This window comes from Tamandua tetradactyla, chromosome 2 (genome assembly GCF_023851605.1).
Source record: "Tamandua tetradactyla isolate mTamTet1 chromosome 2, mTamTet1.pri, whole genome shotgun sequence".
NCBI lineage: Eukaryota > Metazoa > Chordata > Mammalia > Pilosa > Myrmecophagidae > Tamandua > Tamandua tetradactyla.
Genome location: NC_135328.1, coordinates 125803027 through 125826152, shown reverse-complemented (window position 1 = coordinate 125826152; position 23126 = coordinate 125803027). Strand labels below are relative to the sequence as shown.

At 58.8% G+C, this 23126-nt stretch overlaps 1 protein-coding gene across 1 annotated transcript in view; it reads left to right on the top strand.

The window, feature by feature from the left end:
- The window catches only part of CCDC187 (coiled-coil domain containing 187), a 46608-nt gene extending 25899 nt beyond the window's left edge, over window positions 1-20709 (top strand). The window contains 15 exon segments of the mRNA XM_077129487.1: window positions 819-916; window positions 1422-1498; window positions 2883-2971; window positions 6782-7122; window positions 7350-7540; window positions 8371-8458; window positions 9257-9467; window positions 9746-10178; window positions 12058-12179; window positions 13658-13746; window positions 14071-14146; window positions 15996-16425; window positions 16427-16675; window positions 17223-17299; window positions 17824-20709. Of these exon segments, the coding sequence (XP_076985602.1) occupies window positions 819-916; window positions 1422-1498; window positions 2883-2971; window positions 6782-7122; window positions 7350-7540; window positions 8371-8458; window positions 9257-9467; window positions 9746-10178; window positions 12058-12179; window positions 13658-13746; window positions 14071-14146; window positions 15996-16425; window positions 16427-16675; window positions 17223-17299; window positions 17824-19808 (4556 nt within the window). The 3' untranslated portion in view covers window positions 19809-20709.
- Window positions 20710-23126: the final 2417 nt, after the last annotated feature.

Genomic DNA, 23126 nt, shown 5'->3' with positions numbered 1-23126 from the left:
AGTGTCCTCCATTTGGTGAGGGACTCACTCCCCTACATCGAGCTTAGGGGCCACACGCATCCTCCTGGGCCCCAGCTGAGATCCCGGAGCCTAGGGACAAACAGCCCGAGTCTCCCTGGTGACCTGCCAGGGGTGCGGCCTGACCTGGAGATGACTGGCCATCAGTAAAAGCGTCCAGAAAGGGCCACTCTGCTGGCCCCTCCTGCCGTGGGGTTCCTTCAGGCAGCCTCGGGGGGTGCAGAGAAGCCCTAAGAGCGTGCAGGCAGAGCTGGGCCCTCGGGGGCTGCCAAAGTACAGAGAGGACCCCCATCCCACGGCCCCGGGGGACCAAATAATCTGAAGAAAACTCTGCAAGAGTTTCTAGAGACCCACCTGTCCTTGGTAATGCAGCAGCGCCTGGAGCCCCTCACCCACCTGGGGAGGCAGGGGCTTCTGGTGCTCCTTGGGCGCTCTGAGGCCAGCGATGCATTCTGGGTCCCCAGCTGGTGCAGGGCAGAGCCGAGGCGTGGGATAGCTCTGTCCAGTGGCAAAGCCTGTGCTCCAGGTCCCTGACATCTGTGCACACTTGGGAGGTGTGTGGCCGGAGGGCCGGGGGTGGGCCTTCGGAGGACGAGGCTGTGCTGTGGCTGGCCCCTTCTCATGGGGTGGTCGGACGCCAGCTCACCCTGAGGGGTGGGGAGGCTGGGCCTCACCTTTGTGTCTCAGTTTCCTTCCAGGTCCACAGATGCATCACCCTTGGCCTCCAACCCGAGGTGACACTCTGAGGCCCATGGGCACTCTCCTGGTCATTTAGGGCTCCTTCTCCGTGGTCTCCGCAGGTGAGCCGGAGGCTGGCAGCCCGCGGGGTGGACACCCACGCACTGGCCACCTTGCCCACTTCCAGCAGAAGCCCTTGAGCTTTCTCGAGTCCCTGAAGGTAGGTCCAGCCTGTCCACTGACAACTGCCGGGTCCCCTCAGGCCTCCTCTGTTGGGGGGTGAGCTGGGAGCAGCCCCATGATGGGAAACTGTACAATTTAAACCTGCAGCAGCTGCAGGCCCCTGCAGGGATGAGGGCAGGGGGGTGGGGGGAGCTCACCTTCCCAGGAGCAGGGACAGGGGCGCACCCCAAGCAGGGAGAGCGAGTCAGGGTGACGGTGGGGAGAAGCTCTGCACCCCAGGAGGCCCACAGGGCTGGGCCCGCAGAGCATCCTGTTCTCAGTGGTGTCCCTTCTGGCTGGGGGATTCTGAGGAGCCGTTGGGGGGTAGTGGCACAGAAATCTGCCTGCTGGGCCTCTGCCCGACCCCCTGCCCTGCCTAGCCCTTTCGGGGGAGAGCCGTGCTGGGAGGAGGGAACCAAAGGCCTGGGGTTCGCTATATACCTGCGGGCTCCCCGCTCCCCGCTCCCCGCCTCCTCCCTAACTCAGCACCTTCCCGTCCCCAGCAGCGAACGCAGAAGCACGAGACCCAGGCCAGGCTGGAGCCCTCTGCCTCTCTGAGCACCGGCCCAGCCGCACCCAGGTGGGCCCCCGGCTGCGGCTCCCGCCCTCCTCTGCTCTGCAGGGTCTTGATGGGGTGGGGGGTGTCTCCGTATAGGCATCGGGGAGCCCGTGAGCCACACTGGCCTCCTGCCTTCCCTCCCTTCCCTTCTCCCGTCCAGGAGCCGGGACGCCCTCTTCAGGGCAGGCTCTGCATAGCAACCTGGCTATTTCCCCAGCCCCTTTAGGTATCCTTCCACCACCTCCTGCTTGGGGAAAGGTCCTCCAAGCCCCGGGGGCCCCCAAGCTCCCCCTCCCTCCAGGCAAGGGCGGCGGGTGCGGGCTCCCACCCTACAGAGGTCGGCGGGGGATTCCCTTGTGGCACAGCCGCCTGTGAGCTACCTGGGGTGGGGGGGGAGCCCCCCATGCTGCTGTCTCTGGGCAGGTTGGGTGGGGCCATGTGCTGGGGGCAGTGTCATCCCTGAGGGCCCTACCTTTCGGCCCTGAGCGTCCCCCCCCCAGACCTGGAGGTGCATTTGTCAAGCACCCCCTTTCAGCCCTTGCTCTCCTGGGGTCCAGAGCCCCCCGGAGGTGGCCTTCCTGCCTTTTCTGCCCAGCAACGGTGCTCATGGGGCCCTCTGCAGATGACGTCCGGGGCTCAGCGGGGAGCTGGCTTCAGCAAGCAGGGTCTCGAGGCGGCCGCTGGCAAGGGTGGGCGGAAGAGGGTGAGGAGGCCGTGCCCTGCTGCCCACAGTGAGCTTTGGTCCTCCCAGGCCTGGCCCTCCCTCTGGCTGGCCACACGGCAGCTCCAGCCACAACGGCCCCTTGGCGTGCAGAGGTGCAGAAAGGGCTCTGGGGTTTGGTCAGGACTATGACACAGACCTGCACGGAGGCTCTCCTTGTAGAACATTCTGCACCGGAAATTCAGAGCTCCCATTAAATGCCCTGGCAGGGCCTGTCCACCCGGCAAAGGACTGGCCTCCTGGCGGACACTTCACCCACGGCGCTCGGCCCGACTAGGAGAGGCCCAAAGCTGGACCCCCATATGCTAGGGTCAAGGGCAAAGACTGGGGTGAATCCTTTAGGGTGTCATACTTGTGCAAGGGGCAATGCATTCAGCCCCCATAGCCCCGTGGGCAGGGGCTTCATTGCCCCACTCTGCAGAAGCTCAGGAGAGGGGGGCATGGGCCGAGGGCAAGACCCTCCTAAGTGGATTCAGATTCACATCACAACCCAGGAGCCTGTGCCGTGCGATGCCAAATCAGCACAACACCTTCCGAAGTAGGGAACATTGGGCTTTACCGACAGTGGGGGGCAGATGGCCTTCCCAGGGCGGCCCTGGCAGGGGTGGTCAGCCCACAGCACCAGGCATGGGGAGGGGACACTGCTGGTCCTGAGATTCTCTGATGTTTTCTCTCACCTATCAGAGCACACCTGCCCTGGGGCGGAGAAGCTGCTGCACCCTCCAGGGGCCCAGAGCCACAGGGGAGTCAGTTGGACAAGGTCACTTCTGCAGGTAAGAAAGAGCACCCCTCAAACTGCACCTATGAGCACCTTGGCTGCCTTCTCTGAGGTGCTCTCTTTGTGTCCTGCCTGGAGGAGGGGGGCACCTGAGCCAAGCACATGATAGAGTGAGGGGTGTCCAGAGGGATGGAGTGGTTTGTCCAAGACCAGCTCTGTCTGGTGCTGGAGCCCACGTGGCTGACCACTGGGCCACACTGCTTCCGCATCTTAAGGCCGAGCTCGGCATCCACCAAGCCACGTAGCGCTGGGGGAAGGTGAGTCTGGATTACAGTGAGAAGACTTCAGGTTAGATGCCAGGTAAAATGGCCCAATGGTGAGGGGAGCCCCAGCCAAGTAGGAATAATGTGGCATCCATCCAGCCCCTCACCTCCTGGCTTGCTCTGGGTCAGGCAGCAGCAGGTCAGCTCCCAGCTTATCTCCAGGGCAACCATCAACATCACTGTGAAGCCCTGGTCACAGCCTTGGCCTCTTCAGAGACAGGGAGCCCCATGCTCTCCCAGCCCTGCCAACACTCCCACCTCTGTCCCTTCAAGCAGCTTTCCCCTGCGCTCTCTCAAGTGCTGGTCTTATAAACAAACTCCTCTGTTGGTATATTAGGGTCTGAGGTTGCAGGGATGTGTTAGCAAAACACCCAAACAGCTTTCAGCACTGGCCTGAGCTGGCAGTGGCAGACTCCATGAAAGGACATTCTAGCAGGACATGGAACCTTCTTTGTGAGGCTTTCTTCCTGTGACCGATTTCCAGTTTGATTTTATTGTGGTCAGACAGAAAGCAGACTTTGTATGATTTTCAAATATGTTGAGATTTTGGTTTTGGCCCCAAATGTGGTCTACCTTGGTGAATGTTCCATGTGCTCTTGAAAAGAATGTATAGTCTGCTGTTGCTGGGTGGAGTGTTCCACAGTGTCAGTTCAAATCAACTTTATCCTGCAGATTTTCCACCTCCCAGATCCATCACTTTTTGAGGAGGGGTACTACACCGTAACAGTGGATTTATCTACTTCTCTCTGCAAGTCTCCTCATTTTTGCTTTATGGCTTTGGAACTGATAGTAAGCACATAAATGTTTTGGATTATTATACCCCCTCTTGGTGAACTATCCCCTTTATCATCATGCAGTGGCCCTCTTTATCCCTGGCTTTGTTCAGGGATCTACTTAGAAGTTACTGTAGCCACTCTAACTTTCTTTGCCACTCTAGCATGGCCCACTTTTTCCATCATTTTACTTTTAACTTACTTGTGTCTTTGTATTTAAAGTGTGTGTCTGTAGGCAACATATAGTTGAATCTTGGTTAAAAAAAAGAATAGAAAAGAAATCCATTTTGGTAATCTCTGCCTTTTAGTTAAGTTATTTACACCATTTACATTTATTGTGATTATTGAATGGCTAGGTTTGAGTCTGGCTCTTTGTTTACTATTTCTTCCACATGTTCTTTGTTCCTTCTTCCTCTTCTACCTTCTTTCGGATTAAACAAGTACTTTTTATGATTCAGTTTTATCCCCTTTGTTGGTTGACAAGCTAAAACTCCTTACTGTTTTAATAGTTGCTTTAGGGTTATGGTACACATTGCGAGCTTATCACACTCTACCTTGAAGGGATGTTCCACCACTTCACCAATGTACAGAGACCTTATAGAACTTCCAGTTCTCCTTTCCTGGCCTATATGCTGTTATTATAATAATTTTTTAAATATTTTATAAATTCCAGAATATATTGTCATTATCTTTTAAAGTGAATTATCTTTTGATAAGTGATTAGAAAAAAGCTTGTATATGTACCCATGTAGTTACCATTTGCAGAGATCTTTGATCCCTTACAAAGACCTAGATCCCATCTCATACCTTTATCTTTGGTAGAAAGGCATCCTTTCATGTTTCCTGTAGCACATCTGCTGCTTTTGTATATCCAAGAACACCTTCGTTTCACCTTTGTTTTTGAAATACTTTTTGCTGAATACAGAATTCTAGGCTGACGTTTTTTTCTTTCAGTACTTCAAGTACTTTCTGATGTCAATGTTTTCTTGCCTGTGTTTCCAAGGAGAAATCTGGTCACTTTCATCTTCGTTCCTCTGTATAACATATCTCTTTTCTCTGACTGCTTTTAAGACCTCTTTGTTACTGGTTTTGAACAATTTGGCTTAAATGTTTTTTGGTGTTTTCTTTAATTTTTTTTTTTTTTTTTTTTTTTTTTGCTTGGGGTTTGTTGAAGACATCTTGGTTCTGTGAGTTTATGCTTTTCTTCAAGTTTGGAATATTGTTGGCCATTATTTCTTCAAACACTTTTTATGTCTCACCCTTATCTCTTCTCCTTCAGAGACCTATTATTAAGCCAATTGAAGTTGAGTTCACTGTATTCTTTTCACTTGAGGAAGGGATTCTTTTCTTTCTCTGTGTGTTTCTTTTTGAATAGTTTTTATTGCTTTGTCTCCAAGTTCATTCATCTTTTCTTCTGAATGTCTACTTAGCCATTAATCCCATGTAGTGGATTTTTCATCTCAGATGTTTTAATTTTCATCTCTCAAAGTTTCATCTGGGTCTTTTTTTAAATATATCTTCCATGTTTCTACTTAGCTTTTTAGACATATGGAATACAGTTATCCAAACTGTTTTAATGTCCTTCTCTGATAACTCTTTAACAACTGTGCTGATACTGGGTCAGTCAAATTGATTGATTTTTCTCATTATGGGTTTTCCTGCATCTTTGTACGCCTGGTAATCTTTGTTTGGATGCCAGACATCATGAATGTCGGGTCTTGGATACTGCTGTGTTCCTATAAACCATCCTGAGTTTTGTTCTGGAATACAGCTATCTGGAAACAGTTTGATCCTCTCAGGTCTTCCTTTTCTAATATAGTAGGTGCGACCAGAATGGCACTCATTCTGGGGCTGGTTGTTCCCCATGGCTGAGGCAAGACACTTCTGTATGTCCACCCAATGACTCCAAATCTTGAGCTTTTTCCATCTGGCTATTGGAAGCAGACACAGCTCCCAGCCTTCTAATCCTTCTGGATGCTTCTTTCATATGGCACTGGGTAGTTGCCTTACATGCATGTGCCTATCAGTTCTCTACTGGATACTCCCCAGGGTCTCTCTATGCACTGTCCTCTCTGGTCCTCTGTCCCATGAACTCTAGCTGCCTTGGTCTTCCTGGACTCTCAGCTCAGGGGTCTGCCAGGCATGCCTCAGTTTCCCTTCCCTGTGCTGAGGCCTGGAAACACTCTCATGGCAGTGAGCTTGGGCAGCCATAGCCTTGCGTCATTTAGTTTCTGTCTCTCAGGGTTCACTGCCCTGTGTTGCCTATTTCCCAGGGTCTTGAAAACTGTTTTTTCATATATTTTGTGTTTTGTTTTTTTCAGATGGGAGGGTAAATCCAATCCCTTTTACTCTATTTTGGCAGGAGTGAAAGTCCTTAGTGATGTATCTTAAGTATAGGACCCCTTTTCCATCAGGCTGGATTAAAGCAGGAATTTGGTTTAATTATCTCTCTTTGGCAGGCCACACCCCTAGTGCTTGGTCTTGCCCCCGGCTCCCTCTGGGACCTCTGTCTCTTCTCAGGCAGAAGCAGAGCAAGTGGGGGAGGCTGCCCCGCAGCCCCCTTCTGCCTTCAGTGCTGCAGTCACATGTCAGATCACCTCAAGAAAGAGGAGATGGTGGATTCCTCGTGGGAGGGAGGGCTTGTGACAAGTCCACGTGAGGGAGAGGTCATTAAACTGTCCCAGACATGCCTGTGATTTTAGGTCTCCTATGGACACAGGCAGCTCAGAATTCCTGAGTGGCCCACCCCCTGCATGCTTTCTGTCCTAGGGCTAGTGCAAGAGGCATGGAGGTCCGGCACTGCCCCCTCCCAGCTGCCCCCAGCCAGGCTCCACCACTGGGACCACGGGCAGAGGCAAGACTCTACCTCTCAGGTACAAGGAGACGTCCCCCTGGGCGGGAGTGGGGTACGGTCAGGATGCTCAGGGAGTGAGGCTGGCATTAGCTGCCCCGCCCTGCACCAAGGGGTTCTCTGCTCTCCCTACTCCCCCCTGCTGACAGGCGAAGGCAGGCATTTTAACAGGGGAATTCAGGCCAGATTGGTGCCCGCCCAGGACGTCGACGCTCAGTACCTGATGCAGAGCATTTCAGGGCAGGTAGTGAGGCCTAGAGTCAGGGCATAGGACAGGCCAAGATGACGGGACCCCCTTGCCCTGGGAGAGCTCATAGTCGAGGGGGGCCGGCGGGGGAAGGAGGGGGTAGCGAGGCCAGCCGACCCGAAGGGCTTCCTGGAGGCAGCGGCCCCTCCCAGAGGCTGGGCGCCGTTCCCACCCGGTGAGGTTTTTCCCGGGAGCGCCTAGCAGCCCGGCAGTGACGTGGCCTGTCTGTCCCGCCCCAGTGCCACCCAGCGGGGTCCCGGAGCGCCGACCCGGGAGCCCTGGGCCGTAGTCTCGCGCTCCAGCTGCTCCGCCAGAGCCTGCGGGAGGAAGAGCTGCGCGCGCAGCACCAGGCCGCACTGCTGCGCCTGCGCGAGAAGGCGCTGGAGGAGAAGGGGCGCACCGAGCTAGCCTGGCTGGAGCACCGCCGAGGGTAAGCGCATGCGCGCTGCGCCGGCCCGCCTCCCTTACCAGGCCCCGCCCCTGACCTAGCCCCGCGCCCTGGCTTGTCCCCGCCCTGGTCTTAATTTGGAGACTAAAATGGATTCATCCCAATATTGATAGTGGTTTTTTGTGGAAATGTAGCTAGACACTCACATGCAAAAAGCCATCTCTGCGCGCATTTCCCCGCCCCTCTGCCAGTCCTTTTGAGGGAGAGCTGCACCTGGCTCCTCACACCACCTGGGAGGAGGCTGCATGTGTTGTTTGGAGATTGAGTTTCTGCTTGGAAGGTGGAGAGACTTCCCCAGCGTGGGCCTGTTCCCCACAGCCCCCAGGGCGCCCGCGTCCACGCTGCAATCCCCACAGTTTCCCCAGCCGGTCCTCTTGCCCGGCCTCCGGGTCGTTTCCAGCCTTCATCATTTCAGATGGACATCCGGAGAAGCCGGTTCCCTGACACGCGCCTAGAAGTGGGATTGCATATGCATTTTTAAAAAGCCTTTTGGTATTTGCAAGTTGGCCCCATAAAGGTTACTTGGGTAGAATCTCATCAGCAGCAGCGGCTGCCAGGCTGGGGCTTGGCGGTCAGTGGGAGCTGGGTGTGGGTGGGCACACAGCTGGGCTGCCCGCCCCCCCCCCTCCGGCTGGCAGGCTCTGCACTTGGCCAGCCAGACTGACCGTGGGTGAAGGGGGTGACAGGCTCAAGCCTTGACTTGGGCAGCGTGGGCTGGGGCCCCGTCTGGGTGCCCACACTGCAGGAGCAGGGCTGCCGTGTCTGAGAAGTCTACGTCCAGCCTGGACGGTCCCCCTTACTTCCCCCCCCAGGTGTCTGGAGAGTGAGGGGGACCATGCAGCCATGGCCGCCTTGTTGGAGCAGCAGCAGCGAGTCCTGGCCACCCTGCAACAGGAGCAGGTAGCACCCTGGCATGGCCTGGGGGTGGGGGTGGGTGGGCGGTAGCCAGTGGCAGCGTGGCGGGGGGGTGGGCAGGCTTATCCTTTCACTGGACGTGGCCTTGGGCAAGTGATGGCCTCTCAGGGTGGCGTCCGCGTTGGCTGGGGCCCCCATTTCATGGTATGGGGACCCGCTATTGGTTTCCCAAGCATCTGGGCCCTGCTTCTGTACCTGAAGAAGGGGGTGACTTGTTGCCTGCCTCTGCAGAGAAGGCTGGGATGGTACACAGGGCCATCCATGAGATTAGGAGGTGGGGGCTGGCAGAGAGCACAGCTCCTACCTTGGTCACCATGGTCCTTGCCACGCCCCAGGGCCAAGGAGGCCGTACATCCCCAGGGAGAGTGGGTGCCTGGGTTGCAGCTGTCCGGCAGCAGAGGAGGGCTGAGAACAGGGCTTTGGAGCTCGGGCAAAGACCGTCGTGGACCCCAGGGCATGGGGGGACCCTTTCCACAGGGAGTGCCAGGGCTGGTGAATCGCAAAGAGGGTCTGCTATTAAATGGCACCGAGGGTGGCTGGATGGAAGGGGCCCTGGCTGGGGGTGGGGAGCACTCCCGGAGCTGGGGCCTTATGCTGTTGGTGAAGATGCCATGGTGGTGGGTGGGGGTGGAGGTGGGGGACTGTGTGGATGGACAAGGGGTGCAGCCAGCCCAGTGCCAGTAATGGGGTGTCCCCCGTTCACCCCCTTTCCCACCAGTCAGCCTTTTCCTGTTCAGGGTTTGTGGGGTGGCACTGACCTTCCCTCCCCTTTGGCTGGTTCAGAAGGAAATCCAGAACCTGCGGGATAGCCACCTCTGGGCACACCGCGAGCGGAAGCTGCTCCTACGGCTGCAGGAAGACATCCTCTCACTGCAGCAGTCCACGGCCCGCCTGCGGCACCACCTGTGGGCCCCTGCCACACTGCCGCAAGTGGGCCTTCTCACCTGGCTGGAGGCCCAGGTTGGCACCTGGGGCCTGGTGTGGAAGGGGACTCGTAAAGGGTACAGATGGCCTGGGTGTTGAAGGTGGTGAAGTGGTGGTGGGGGGGGGCCGAGAAGGTTTCCTGGGCCAAACAGGCCGGAAGATGGAGGTGGGGAGCCCCAGAGAGGGAGGAGAGGGGACTGGGCAGAGCTGTTTGTGGGGGACGGGAGTGGGGATGCTACTGTGGCTGTGGCTGAGGCTCCTTGTGAGGGGAACCCCCCAACAGTGAGGTGGCTTTGCTGCAGCCCCCACCTGCTGGCATGGAGGAGGCCACGTGGGGAGGGGGCTGAGCATCCTGTCTTCTAAGGTGGGGTGGCCTGGCGGGTGACAGGACCCTACAGGAAGCCACCAGGAGGGGGACGTTGCCTACCTGCCCTGCAAGCGGGGGGCCCTGGGCCAGCCACCTCACCTGTGCCGCACGCCGCACCTGTCCTGGAGACGTCACGGGCGCAGGCTTGCCTTCTCATGACGGGGTGTGGGACAGGGGTCCCGACTGCCTGGGGGGGTGGTCACCGCATGAAGGCCCCTGCCTGCTTGCCCGCCTGTGCTGTTCCTTGCAGAGTTCCAGACCAGAAGCTGAGGTTGCCCAGGAGAGGGACTGGGAGACCAGCTGGCAGCAAGAGGGGTGGGCTGAGGAGCCCTCATGCCCCCAAACGCGGGGTGGGCCCAGTGGCCCTACCAGCTACAGCCCCCTGGGAAGCCCCCAGGACCTGCATGTCACACAGTGAGTCCACGGGGGCCAGCATCAAAACTCTCTCCTGCACTGACCCAGGGCGTTCTCACTGCGGCCCAGCCAGCCTGGCCCATCTGAGGAGGGGGGCGGAGTGTAGGGGAAAGAGGAGGAGAGGGGAGGGGGAGGGGAGGAGAGAGAAGGGGCGGAGCACCCTGTTCCCACCTGCTGGCCCAGCAGTGTGGGTGTGGGGGGGGCATTGCCCTTCTCTGAGCTCCCAAGCCCTGCATCTGTGCCATGGGGGCAGGTACCCATGTCCAGGGCAGGTGACCAGGCCCGGCTCCCATCAGCAGTGGCTGCAGCTCCCCCATGGCTATGCCAGCCTGTCCTGGGGATCGCCTTTGAGGCCCTGCCTGCCTTGTAGGCCCCCTACAGCGTGCAGTGAGGGCACGGCCCCGGTTGAGCCGCTGTGAGAGGTCCGATGACGGTGCCAGGGACCCCAGCCTTGGCCATGGGAAGGAACGGAGCTGCTTTTCACATCAGGAACTTCCTGGTTCCTAGCCCTGGGAACTGCTCTCTCCCTTCCTTTTGAGTTGAAAGGGCTCGTGATAGCTGGGGAGGCACTCTATCCCCCAGGGCCGGCTGCCTGCTGGACTCCCCCTCGAACCCTCTAGAATTCTCTAGAAGCAGCACCCTTTCCGGGCCAGGGGTGAGGAGATGGGATGGGGCTCATCCCCCAGGAGAGCTCCTTGCCAGCCCCGTGGGGGTCCTGCTGGCTCCTGGGGGGCTGTCAGATCCTCATGCTCCCTTCCTCAGCTCCCCTCGCAGTAGTCTCCCCTCGCACAAACACCTCAGCGTAACTGCTCTGCGAGTCCCGGGGCTGGGTCACAGTCCAGGCCTTCACCGCTGAGTGCTGAAGAGTCTGCTCCCAGGGTAGGGACAGGGTGTCCTTGGGGTGCAGTGGGGGGAGGCCGCCCCTTGGGGTGGGGCCCACTACCCCCAAGGGCATCTAGGTGGACACTGAGGGTGGCCCTTGGGAGGGGAGCAGAATGCTGCCGGGGGAAGAGGGGAAGGAAGGAGAACCATCAAGTACCAGACAAACCCAGACTTGGGGAAGAGGTTCTAGGGGAAGGGATTGTGGGGTGGGGGTGCAGCAGAGGGGCGGCACACTGGGGAGCACGCCCTGACACGAGGCCCCCAGAGAAGACGATGTACGCATGGGGTAAAGGTCAGAGCACGTATCCCCGTTTCTCCGGGAGGCGTCAGGGCTCGGGGGCCTGGGGAAAGGAGAGAGGCGCCACCGGGCTTGCTGGGGAGCCTTTTGTCCCCCAAGTTCACTGATGGTTGATGAGCCCCGATGGGAACTGGAGGGGCCGTGCCTGGCCCAAGGTGGAAAGGGGCCCCCGGGCCTTAGTCATGTGGGACAGGGTCTTTGCAGAACCACATCTTCTGGAACACAAAGGGTGGGGGTTCCTTTCTCTTAAAACTTGACTGTAGTAACATATACCCGGAATGGCATGTCCCGTTTTAGCCACTTTCAGCTGTGCAGTTTCTCAACCTTTGCCGCTCTCCAGGGCCCAGGGCTCCTGTCACAACGCAGCCTTGTCAGCATTGCCAAGGGCACCCCTGGGAAAGCAGCAGAGTGTTCTAGGGCAGACCTTGGCTTTGAACCCTGCTGGGCCTGGCAGCCTTGAGCAATGGGTGTCGTACCACGTTTGGGGCCTTGGCCTCCCCCGGCCTGCCTCCTTCTGTGGGGACTCGGGGCACCAGGTGGGGGCACATATCACAAGAGCTAGCCTCCCTCTTCCTTCCCTGGACATGACACCGGACTGTCCTCAAGGACAGGGCTCTTTGGAGCAGCTGGCTGGCAGTGGTGACTTCAGGAAGGGGTGGGCCAGGAGACGCTCACCCCCTGTTCTGCCCTGCTCTGCAGCCTCCCCGCTCAGAGGGACAGCATGATGGCCCCCCAGTCATCCTCAGTGGCAAACAGTCCCTGGCAGCCTCCCAGGCCAGCGTGGGGAGAGGACACGCCTGCGGTCAGCCTTATTGGCCAAGGTAACCAGACAATAGCCCTAAGACAGATGGTCACTCTCACTCACTTGGGGGCCCCAAGCCATTTAGGGCAGCCTCGGGCTCACGGTTGAGCTGTGTGACTCAGAAGGAGTCTCTGAGCCTCTCTGTTCCTGTCCAAATACAAGCAGAGAGCAAGGGGGGAGGCCTTTGGGGGCAGGGAGGCCCAGGCAGACCTGGCAAGTGTTCGGAGACTCACAGCGGGGGCTGAGCCGCTGAAACACGCCGTGCAGACCAGCTCCCGTGCTGTGGCCAACCCTCGGGAAGGGGCTGAGCTGGCCACCAAGTCTCCAGACAGAGCAAGCAGGGGACATCCTATCCATGGCACATCTCCAGGGGCCCAGACCCCGCATGCCCTCCCCAGCCATCTCCCCCTCCTGTACAGTTGGGCCTTTTATGGGAAACTTCAAGACCCATCTGGGCATCTTTGACACCTGCCACCATTCCCCAAGCAGAGCAGCGCATGCCAGCCCCGGACGTCCCAGAGAGGCCGAGCCTGGCTGGGAGGGAGGCTCCTGCCCCATCTGGACCCTGCCCCTGCCCGTGCACCGACGGGCTTCCCTGCCGGGCACACGTAGATGAGCGGAAAATACTCTCTCACAGTCCTGGAGGCCGGAAGTCCCAAAGTGGGGGTGTGGGCAGGTGTCTGGGGAGGCCCCTCCCGGCTCCTGAAGGCTGCGGCATGCTGTCCTGGAACCTGCGCAGCTGCCGTCCCCGCTCCGTTGTCACTCAGCCTCCTCCTCTGTGTCCCATCTCCTGTGACTCTTACAGGGACACTTGTCACTGGATTTATGACTCGCTTCAGGGCTGAGGACCTGAGTGTATCTTTGGGGGGGGGGCTGCCATTTTCCCACCCCAGAGGCCTCGGGGGTCCCTTTTTGCTTTAGACGAGGTCTGTTAAAGGGGCAGCCTTCCTTATCCCCACCCCCACATCCCCTCATGAGTCCCTTAGCCCGAAACACCACCCTACTGACCACCCCCGGTCCCCCCTTTTCCACCCCAATTTAAAGAAATCCTCTGCAAAAGCAAAGAGGACACGTTGGTGCTGGATTGCAGGGGTCCCAAAGCCCTGCCGTGTCACCTCCTCCCACCCCCACTGTGGCCTCTGAGAAATGTCACCCAGGGGGTGCCCTGGAACACAGTTTGGGGACCAGTGGGAGGGGGCGTAGAAGGGTTCGAGCTGGCAGCTGCAGCTCTGGAGCACCAGGTTTGTAAAGCTGAAGGGAGTGACAGCAGAAGGAGAGGTGGACGTGGAGGGAGGGGGTGTCAGCGTGGCCCTGGGGTGCCAGGAACCGCAGTGTCCGCAGAGGAGTGGGCTTCGAAGAGGAAGGGACAAGGGGACAGGAGCGTCTGTGTGTGTCTTCCTCAGATCAGAGCCCAGCTCTGCTTCCATCCTGGGCTGCGGGGGGTCCTCCCCGCTCGCTGATGGGCGTCTGAACCCCTCAGGGCTGTGTGTCTTTCAGACCCCGGGCACTGGCCTCCTGTCCCTCTGCCGCGTGTCCAGCCTCCAGGCTCACCAGGATCCAGAGGGGTGCCGAGCCCGGCCTCTCCTGTACGCAGCCCCCTGAAACCTGTTCACCCTGCCTGGCAGGGACCTCCGCCATGACTCCATCTTCCTTGGGACCCCCAAGCACCCACGTTCCAGTGCTGGGCACTGGCTAGGTTGGGGGGTGATCTCCTGTCTGGTTCCCATACTGGTGCTGGTGGAGGGTCTCCAGGTCCAGTCCCCACGTTTGTCCTAGGGTGGGGGTCTCCCAGGCTAGTCCCCATTTATGGCACTGGGGTGGAGGGGTCTCTGGTCTGGTTTTCCCCCCTTCCCTGCTGTGGCCTCCCCAGGAGCCTCCTGCCCATGGGGCTCTTTCCCCGTGTCTTACAGACACAGCCCAGCGAGGCAGAGGGAGGCCTGTCTGCGGCTCAGCTTGGGCTTGATGTAACGAAGAAGCTGCCCCCAGGTAAGTGCCCTGGAAGTGGCTCTGGGGCCTCCTCTGCGGAGATCTTCCAGAAGCTTCTCCCGCATCTGGCACATCCTCTCCAAGGCCTCTGCCCCACCCACCGAACGGGCCGCTCCTGGAGCCGCCTGCAGACCCCCGCCCGTCCTTCTCTTCTTGTGGGAGGTGCCTGACAGCTTTTCTGGGGAAAGAGAAAAATCTGATTGTTTCAGGTTTGTGTAGCTGAGAAGAACTTTTAAGTGACTTGGAAATCAGCACAACTAGAAGCTGACGTGGGATTTTTGCACAAATTAAACAATTCTCTTTTGGAACTTTAGGCTCACCCCAAGGGCCCCCAGAGGCTCTTAGAGAGAGCTGAGGCTGATTGGAGTGGGGAGAAGGGGAAGTCCTGGGGGCATATTTGGGGCCCTGAAGAGGCTGAACAGAGAGGGGGCCACCCCCAGGCCACAGCCACATGAACCAGCGGTCATTCCCTGAGACCAGCCAGGAGCTGTCATTTCCTCCTGAGGCACCCATCACCCCTCGCAGACCGGGAGACTGAGGCACAAGAGCTGGTGGTTGGCTTATGGTCATACAGCTTTGTCAGCGGCCCTGGTCCATTCCGTGCAGGTGGCCAACCCCACACCCAGCTTTCTCCCAGCCAGCCCCACCCCCAGACTTTCTCACGGGGCTCCCTGAAAATGCCTCTTCTCAGTCACCATAGGAGTTGGTCAGGGTTCTCTAGAGAAACAGAACCAACAGGAGAGAACTATAAATATGAGGTTTATTAAGGCATCTCATGCAACCGTGGGAATGGAAGAGTCTTTGAAAGTCCAAAATCTGCAGGGCAGTCTGGGAAGCTGGTGGTTCCATTGAAGGGTCTGGATGAACTCCACAGGAGAGGCTCGCTGGCTAAGGAAGCTGTGAAGGAGTCTCTCTTGTCCCTAAAAAGACTTCAACTAATTGGATTATATCATTGTGGGAGACACACTTTACGTGATCACAGATGTAACTGGCCACAGATGCAATTAACTGGTCATTTAAGCAGTTAGCCACAAAATATCCTTGCAGCAATGGCCAGACTGGTGCTTGGATGACCAGACAACTGGGCATCATCCCTTGGCCAAGCTGACACCAAAACCTAACCATCGCACCGTTGGAGTCCAGGGTCCTTGGGACGTGACCCCTGGTGCCCCAGCCTTGGCCAGGGGCTGTGACGAGAGGGCACCCATACGCACTGGCCGAAGTTCCATAACTTCTCAAGTCACTCTGGTTCCCTGGCTCGGGGCCTTAGGCTCGTCATGGCATCCTTGGCCTCAGTGGACAGACACCCTAGCCAGGTCCTGGGTGGCAAGAGGGTTTGGAAGATAAAGGTGTGACAGCATGGAGAGTGTCTTGGCAAAGACGCTGCTGATGCCTCTGGCCCCCGCCCCTCCTTGGACAATTTCCGGGTTCCTGCGTGAGCAGTTTCCCCAGAGGCAGAGTGTCTGCTCTTCCCTGGTGGGGGTGTTTCCCATACAGGGACCCACAGGGGAGGATGCCCAGTGGAAAAGCCCGGCTTCTGTCCAAGGGTTTCCAAGTCATGTGGGCAGTTCCTCCCCAAAGCAGGATAAGGAGTCTCTAAATGTAACAGGGTTCTTCTTAAATGCTTTTTTCTGAAATTTCACAGCACGGAGGCTCCCTAGGTGGGATAACTTTGGGGAGCAGTGAACAGTGTGCCTTATGTCCTCGTGCTATCCAAACACTGTAAACAAAGCTTGTGTGTGTTTTGAATTTTAAGATGGTTTCCACGTGGTTTCAGGATACCTGGAAACCGCATCCTCTGCCCCTGTGTTCTGAGCCCACCACTGCTGACAGTTCCTCTGCCTTGCAGGAGACCCCTGGGCTGCCCCCAGCCCCGTGCTAGCAGGGGAGAAGATCCTGGCTGGGACAAAAAGGCTCGCACAGGACTGCGGGGGACAGAGCTGGCTCCCCACCCTTGGAGATGGCCCTTCTGATCCCCAGGAGGCAAGTGGGAGACGGGGCTCAGCTGTGCAGTGGCCTCGCTCTGCCTGGGCCCTGCGGCATAGCTGGCGGTGGGAGGGGAGGAGGGTCCCCTTGTCCATGAAACGGGGATGTCAGTGGAATGGGAGGCCTCTGCGCCCTTGCCAGACAGAGGCGTGTAGTTCTTATACTCTTCGATGCTCTGGGTCTCCTCCCAAGACCCAACACCTGGGCAGGAGAAAGCTGGTCCTTTCCATGGTGGGGGAGCCATGCATGTGGATGGCTTCTTGGAGCTGCTGGGGGAGACGCATTTGGTGAGAGGGTCCCCACGGCGCTCTCTAGGCGGGCGGTCTTTGCCTGCAGCCGAAGGAGGTGGGAGGAGGCCATGAAAGTGGGAGGGTGTCCCGCCCGGGAGGCGGCCGCCCCTGACCCCCACTCTTTCTCTACGTGTTCCCAGCAGGTGGCCGGAGGGAGTGTGAGCCTTGTGGGGCCAGAGTGGGTCCTGGATGCTGCTGGGAGCCCCCCAGAGTGGCCCCACGAGGTGGACAACCAGTGGCCCGAGGAGCAGAGGTGTGGGTCTGGGGCTGCTCGGGGGCTGCCCAGGCTAGGGCCAGACCCTCAGTGATGGACAGGGGCCCCAGAGGGCTGGAGTCGGGCCAGCCAGTGCCCCCTCTTGCTGCCGATGACCCTCACACCCCCCTGCGCCCGTCGACCGGGGCCTGGCTGGGCACCCTCAACCTCCGGAGTCTGGGGCATCTCTGGGAACAGAGATACTGCCCAAGGACTCCCACCCAAGGCCCAGCTGTGGTGTCAGCAGGGGCCCCTGCGCAGGAGCACATGCTTTCTGCGACTCTGTGGGAGTGGGGAGCCAGTGGGGACTGAAGCCGGAGCCCCTCCCCCCCCCCCCCCCGGGAAAGCCCTGTCTCTGACAGCCCCCTCACGATGGTGGCAGGTGACTGGTAGGGGAGTTTTCAGCAGAACCAGGTGTTTTCCCAGTAAGGTCTATTTAACTGCCCTGACGAGACCCAGAAGGCAGGCCTGGGGTGGGGGGGGGGCCTGGACAGCCGAGGTCCTTCCCGGCAGGCCCTCCAGGAGCTCTCCGTGAATGTGCTTGCAGGAGAGACCCCTGTGGACCAGAAGACCCCAGCGTCCCCTGCGGCTGGCGGGAAGCCGCCCAGCTCGCTGCTTCTCCAGGTGAAGCCCCCGCCCCGTCAAGGGCGCCCCCGTCCTTGCCCAGGAACTGGCATGTAAGGGCTGGCCAGGCCAGCTCCCCAGCCAGAGCTGCCTCTGCCCGGCCACGGGTCCCCACCCGCCCCCACCACCACCTCTCCTACTTGGCCAGCTTACCAGGTGGAAAGCAGTGATTTTAGGTTAGTCCTGGGCTTTCCACATCTCAAATGAAAACAAAGCAAAGCCGAGTGTTCAGTCCTTGAACAAAAACTACAGCTGTATGACGCTGCCCCCCCGGGACGCGGAGATGCCTGCTGAGAACGTGACCTGTGGACCTGGTGTGGGGAAAGGGGTTGCTGTCCGGTGGGCTGGTATCAATGGGGCCAAATGCATGGGCTCTGTTTACCCTCTCTGTGCCTCTGGGGTGCATTTCTGTCCCGCCCTGCGGCTCTGGGGCTGTCCTGGCATTGGGCAGGGGGGCTGCTCGAGAGTTGACATCCACTCCAAAGGGTCTGAAAACCACTGACATGATTCCCGAACTCTCTCAGCAGCTCCTGCGGCTCCTGAGGGGGAGCCGTCCCCCAGCCCCCTGCCCAGGCCCTCTCCTGCTGGGGACTTGAGCTCCGAGTCCATCCCTGTGACCTGCCTGGGGTCCTCCGAAGCCTCGGCATTTTCCAACACCTCCTCGGTGGGCTCCCTCGAGGGTTTTCAGAGGGCGTCTGCCACGCTGGTCCTGATTTCGGGGAGCTCCAACTCCCTTACGGACCTGGGAGCAGGGAGTATCCCAGACACGGACGTCAGCGCGTCTTGGGAGGACGACAGCTGCACAGTGTCTGAGTCCCTGCGTGGTGTCCCCACAAACATGGCTGTGGCCGGGGGCCCCGGGCTGCCTCTCCCCAGCACCCCCTCTCCGGGGTTGGGGTCCGAGCTCTCCGAGGCCTCCAGCGAGATTTGGCAAGACCTTCAGAGGCAGCTGCCCAAGCCTGGAGCCAGGGCTGTGCGGGCCTCGGGGGGCTCCGCACCTGCTGGGGACTTGTCAGCGACCCTCCTTCCCCAGCACTCTGGGCAGGGCGCCTCTGGGGCCAGTGAGAGCCCAGCAGCTGGACAGAAGAAAGGAAAACCCGCGCCAGATTCTCCTGCCCCATCTGAGGCCTCTTCCACCAGTGACCTCGACGCGTGGCTCTCCTTTCCTTCGGGGACCTCTGCGTCGGAGGCGGAATTCGACAGAGCAGAAGAGTTCAGGCCTCACGGGGCCGCTGCCAGCCGCCGGGAGGGGCCCCTGGACACTGGCCCGGGGCTGTCCCCTCTCAGGAAGCCCGAGCCTGAAGTCCCCACAACCCTGCAGGCTCCAGCTGGGGACCCTCGTGGGCTGACCGCTGAGGAGGGAGCCCACTCTGCCCAGGGGGACGCCGCGTCCGTCCTGGCGGGCAGCATGGTGGCCGAGATCCTGTCTCCCGTGGACGAGGTGCTGTCCTACGGCAGCGCCGACCTCCCACCCCCTACCCACCGGGATGCCAGGCCCTCACCCCCACCCGAGCCGGCCCTGCAGGCAGACAGCGAGACCCCAGACGCCAGCACCCGCTCAGAGGACTTCCCGCCCCCACCCGAGGCCCTCATGTTCCCCGGGGAGGACACTTCCCTCACCTCGGAGGAGCTGTCCTCCTGGTCTGAGGAGCGTCCACTGCGGGCCGGGTCCCCGAGACCCCAGGAGCCGGGGCGCTGCCTCGGGGGTGCTGGACAGGATGGACACCTCGTGGGGGAATCGGGCGAACCACCAGGGCCTGTAGCAGGGACCAAGGCCGTGGGGGAACCACAGCCTGGCCCGAGTGGCTGGCCAGGGTCCCCCCCGGGCGGGGTGGCTGACACTGCCCCTGAGGGGCTCCCGAGGTCGTCAGTGCAGTCCCCAGCCCCGTCCAGGCTGGTCTGTGCGGCTATGGAGGGTCTCCCAAGGCCGCTGGTGGTTGGTGGCAGAGAGCATGCGAGACACCCCTCCTCTAGTGCTTGGGGGTTCGGGGCTCCCATTCTGGGTGCACAGGGCAGGCTTGGGGACGTGGTGCAGTGCTTCGAGGGCACAGAGCACAAGGCAGGGCCCACAAGACCTTGGGCGGGTGGAGAGGAGCTTCTGGGAAACACTCCGCCTGCAGCTGGATCCTCGGAAGGCAGCGGCTGCTTGGCCAAGGCCTCCACTGAGGGCTGGGACCCTGGAGAGATGCTGGCGGAGGGCAGAGAGGCCACCCCAAGCATGCAGCCTGCAGCCCTGGTGGTTCCTCCCCCAGGCCAAGTGCCTTCGGTGGCCGGCGGTCTGGCCAGGTGGCTCGAGTATGCCGGCGAGGAGGTCGCAGGGGGCCTGGGCAGCCCAGAGGAGGGCCAGCCTCGGCCCAAGGACCCCCCGGCTGTGGGCTGCTGCCCGGAAGGAGCCGAGGCCGTCGATTTGGTGTCCACCCAGCTCACCCACAGGATCCTCTGTGACACTTTAGCCACACTCTCGGAGCTGGCCACGGTGGGCAGCCCACGGCCGGGGGAGGCTCCCTAAGGCCCAGGCCGGCTAGCCATGGCCTCCCCACATCCATGGAGGGTCTGCTGGGCAGTCCCAGGGGACCAGGGGGCCTCAGAGCTGAGGACCACGAGGAAAGCGTGGTAAAAGTGTGTGTGTGTGTGTGTGCGCGTGCACAAGGCTTCTAGGAGCCAGGCTTTCCCAGGGTGGACATGCCATGACAGGTGGACCGGGCTCTGTGGAATGGTCAGAGATCACAGCCTGAACTGGAGACTCCCCTCCTCCATTAGGCCCCTGACCCGAAGGAGGTGAGGCTCCGACCTGCATGACCATGCCCCCCACCCCTGCTGGCCAAGGTGTTAGGGCCAGGAGTCTGCAGGGTGGGAGAGGGGGCGCATGGGACTCAGCCATGGCGAGGGCAGCAGAGAGAAGAAAGTTTCAGGGAGACGGGAAGAGAGAATCGAGGGTCCCCACAGCCGGTGGGGGACGTGCTTGTGCTTTGCCATCTGTGCTGACTTTCGGGGCCACGGCGTAGCCTGGCTGTGCACAATTGGGGGGATGTGTGTCCTGTGTGCAGACTATAGGAAGGGGCGACTCAGAGGCCAGCAGCAAGGCTTAGGGCTGCCGTGCTGAGAACTGGGGTGCAGACTAACTCCAAAGCCCTTTGCTCCGGGGCATGATAACCGGGGCCCCGTGGCAGAATCAGCGGGCCATTTGCCAGGTGGACTCTCCACCCCACATGGGTCCTTGGATTCTCAGAGTCGGGCGGTTTCTCCCAAGCGTTTGCAGGGTGAGCTTTCACGGAAGTCCCGCCATGGAACAGGCCCTTGGGCTTTCCCGCTTAGCTTCCCTTAGAGCAGATACTCAGATGGCAGGTCTAAGAAATTGTCAACTCAAGAATAAAGAGGATTTCCTGGGGCAAACAGTCCCGGAGGATGAACTGTGTGAGACAGTGATACCTGGTGGGCTTCAACACTCGAGGCCGGAGAACAGAGCCCACTGGGGTGGAAGCCCGTGGGAAGGATCTTGGGGTGCCAGGGCAGGGGGGGACCCTGAGAACAGCCTGGGTGCATGTAAGGAGGAGGGCAGCTGGCTCCCTGACTATCCCGGGCCAGAGACCTGGCCAGGGCAGTGCTGTGGGAGGGCGAGCCCACCCTCTCAGAGCAGCCCCCTCAGCTGCAGAGACTCTAAGCCGAAGGTCCAGTGGCCTTCCAGCCCCTAGGATGGCAGGAGACTTTGACTCTTTGGCTCTGGTCTTCCTGGGGATGGTGACGGTGATGGACGATGCGTGTCGCTTGCTGGGAGCCTTTAGAAGACAATCCCAGGGAGAGAGCACCTTGTTAGCGTGTGTTCTAGTTTACTAGCTGCCGAAATGCAATATACCAGAAACAGAATGGCTTTTAAAAGGGGGAACTTAATGAGTTGCTAGTTTACAGTTCTAAGGCCGAAAAAATGTCTCAATTAAGACAAGTCTATAGAAATGTCCAATCTAAGGCATCCAGGGAGAGATACCTTGGTTCAAGAAGGCCGATGAAGTTCAGGGTTTCTCTCTCAAGTGAGAAGGCACATGGCAAACATGGTCAGGGCTTCTCTCTCAGCTGGAAGGGCACGTGGTGAACACGGCGTCATCTGCTAGTTTCCTCTCCTGGCTTCTGCTTTCCTGAAGCTCCCCGGGAGGCGTTTTCCTTCTTCATCTCCAAAGGTCGCTGGCTGGTGGACTCTCTGCTTTGTGGTGCTGCAGCATTCTCTGCTCTCTCTGAATCTCCTATTCTCCAAAACGTTTCCTCTTTTATAGCACTCCAATAAACCAATCAAGACCCACCCAAACGGGTGGAGACATGGCGTCACCTAATCCAGCGTAACAACCACTCTTGATTAAATCACACCATCTAGGGAGATGATCTGATTACAGTTTCAAACATACAGTATTGAATAGGGATTATTCTGCCTTTATGAAATGGGGTTTTGATTAAAACATGGCTTTTCTAGGGGGCATACATCCTTTCAAAGCAGCACAGCGTGTGTTCAGGGGGTTGGGGAACACCGTCTTAGGAGAGCCTTTGCATGAGCACAGGGCCCTGATACGGGCGTGGGGTTTTGGTGTTTTATCCTGAATCATATCTTCCATGCACAAGGAGAATGGCCTCTGAATGAGCCCAGCCGTCAACTCTGACAAAGGGAAACACCTTTTAAGTGTGCTTTCTAGCTTCTCACCTGCTTAGGATTTCTTGAGATGAGTTCACTTATTCTGTGATTGAACCTCTCGGAAGTCATTTTCCACATCTTAGAGTGGGCTTTGTCTTCTTCTATCCATCGGTCTGTCTTCCATATCTATCGCTTATTTAGCTATATCAACTATCACCCATTGCTTCTATCTCTATATCTGTCTCTCTACCCATCTGTCATCTATTGCTTATCTGTCTATCCATCTGTTGCTCATATATCCATCTATTTATCAACCACCTATCACTCATCTATCTGTCTGTCTCTTTCCAGTTTATTTCTTGAATTGGAAAAACTCCCTGTTTTGACTGGGGAGTCTGGAAGTGAGGGAGCACTGCTTTGGGGACCCCTGGGGGTGGTCTCTGGGTTGCAGAGCTCCCCACCCAGGACCCCCGGCTTCCCCAACTTTGAGCACTGATAGAGCAGAGCCTCAAGGAGCCAGTTCAGCAGGTGTACAGAGTTGCTTTGCCCTCCACCGAGTAGCTCTGGTGACCTCCGCAGAACCTCGAACCTAGTGGGGCCCCTGCAGCGAGGCCACAGCTGGGTGTGGCTGAAGTAGCTCCCCAGGGCGGACTCTCACCACCACCCAACGCTGGTCCCATCCTGGGTGCGTTCGCAGTTCGGGGCGGCCGCCACCGAGCCAACTCCTGCAGACCGCGCACCGGGCCTACCCCGGCGCTCCTGGGTATGCAGTGAAAGTCTGCTTCTGGTGGGAAAAAGAACGTGTTCACTCTCGCATATGCAATCTGAAAACATGTGAAGCTGCAGCTTTCTCAGTCTTTCCTAGTTTTCTGAGCAAATTAGTCTGTAATTTGCAATTTTGTATATCTCTGACCCTTTGGGATTTATGTGGCTGGGAGAGAAGAATTACGTATTTTACACAGACATGCTCAGCACAGTGGTAAATCTCCCATGTGGAGCTCTGCAGATTTGTCTCAGGTTTGACAGTTGCGTGCTTCATGGCCATAGGGTTGGAGCGTGACACACTGCCACACACAGCCAGTGCGAAGGCCTTTCCAAAATGACCTCCTCCAGGTGCCGAGGAGGCATGGTGGATCTTGTGGGGGGGCAGCATTCGGCCTGGCAGGACATGGGGCCACCCTGGAGGGACAGAAACTAATGGAAGCGCAGTCA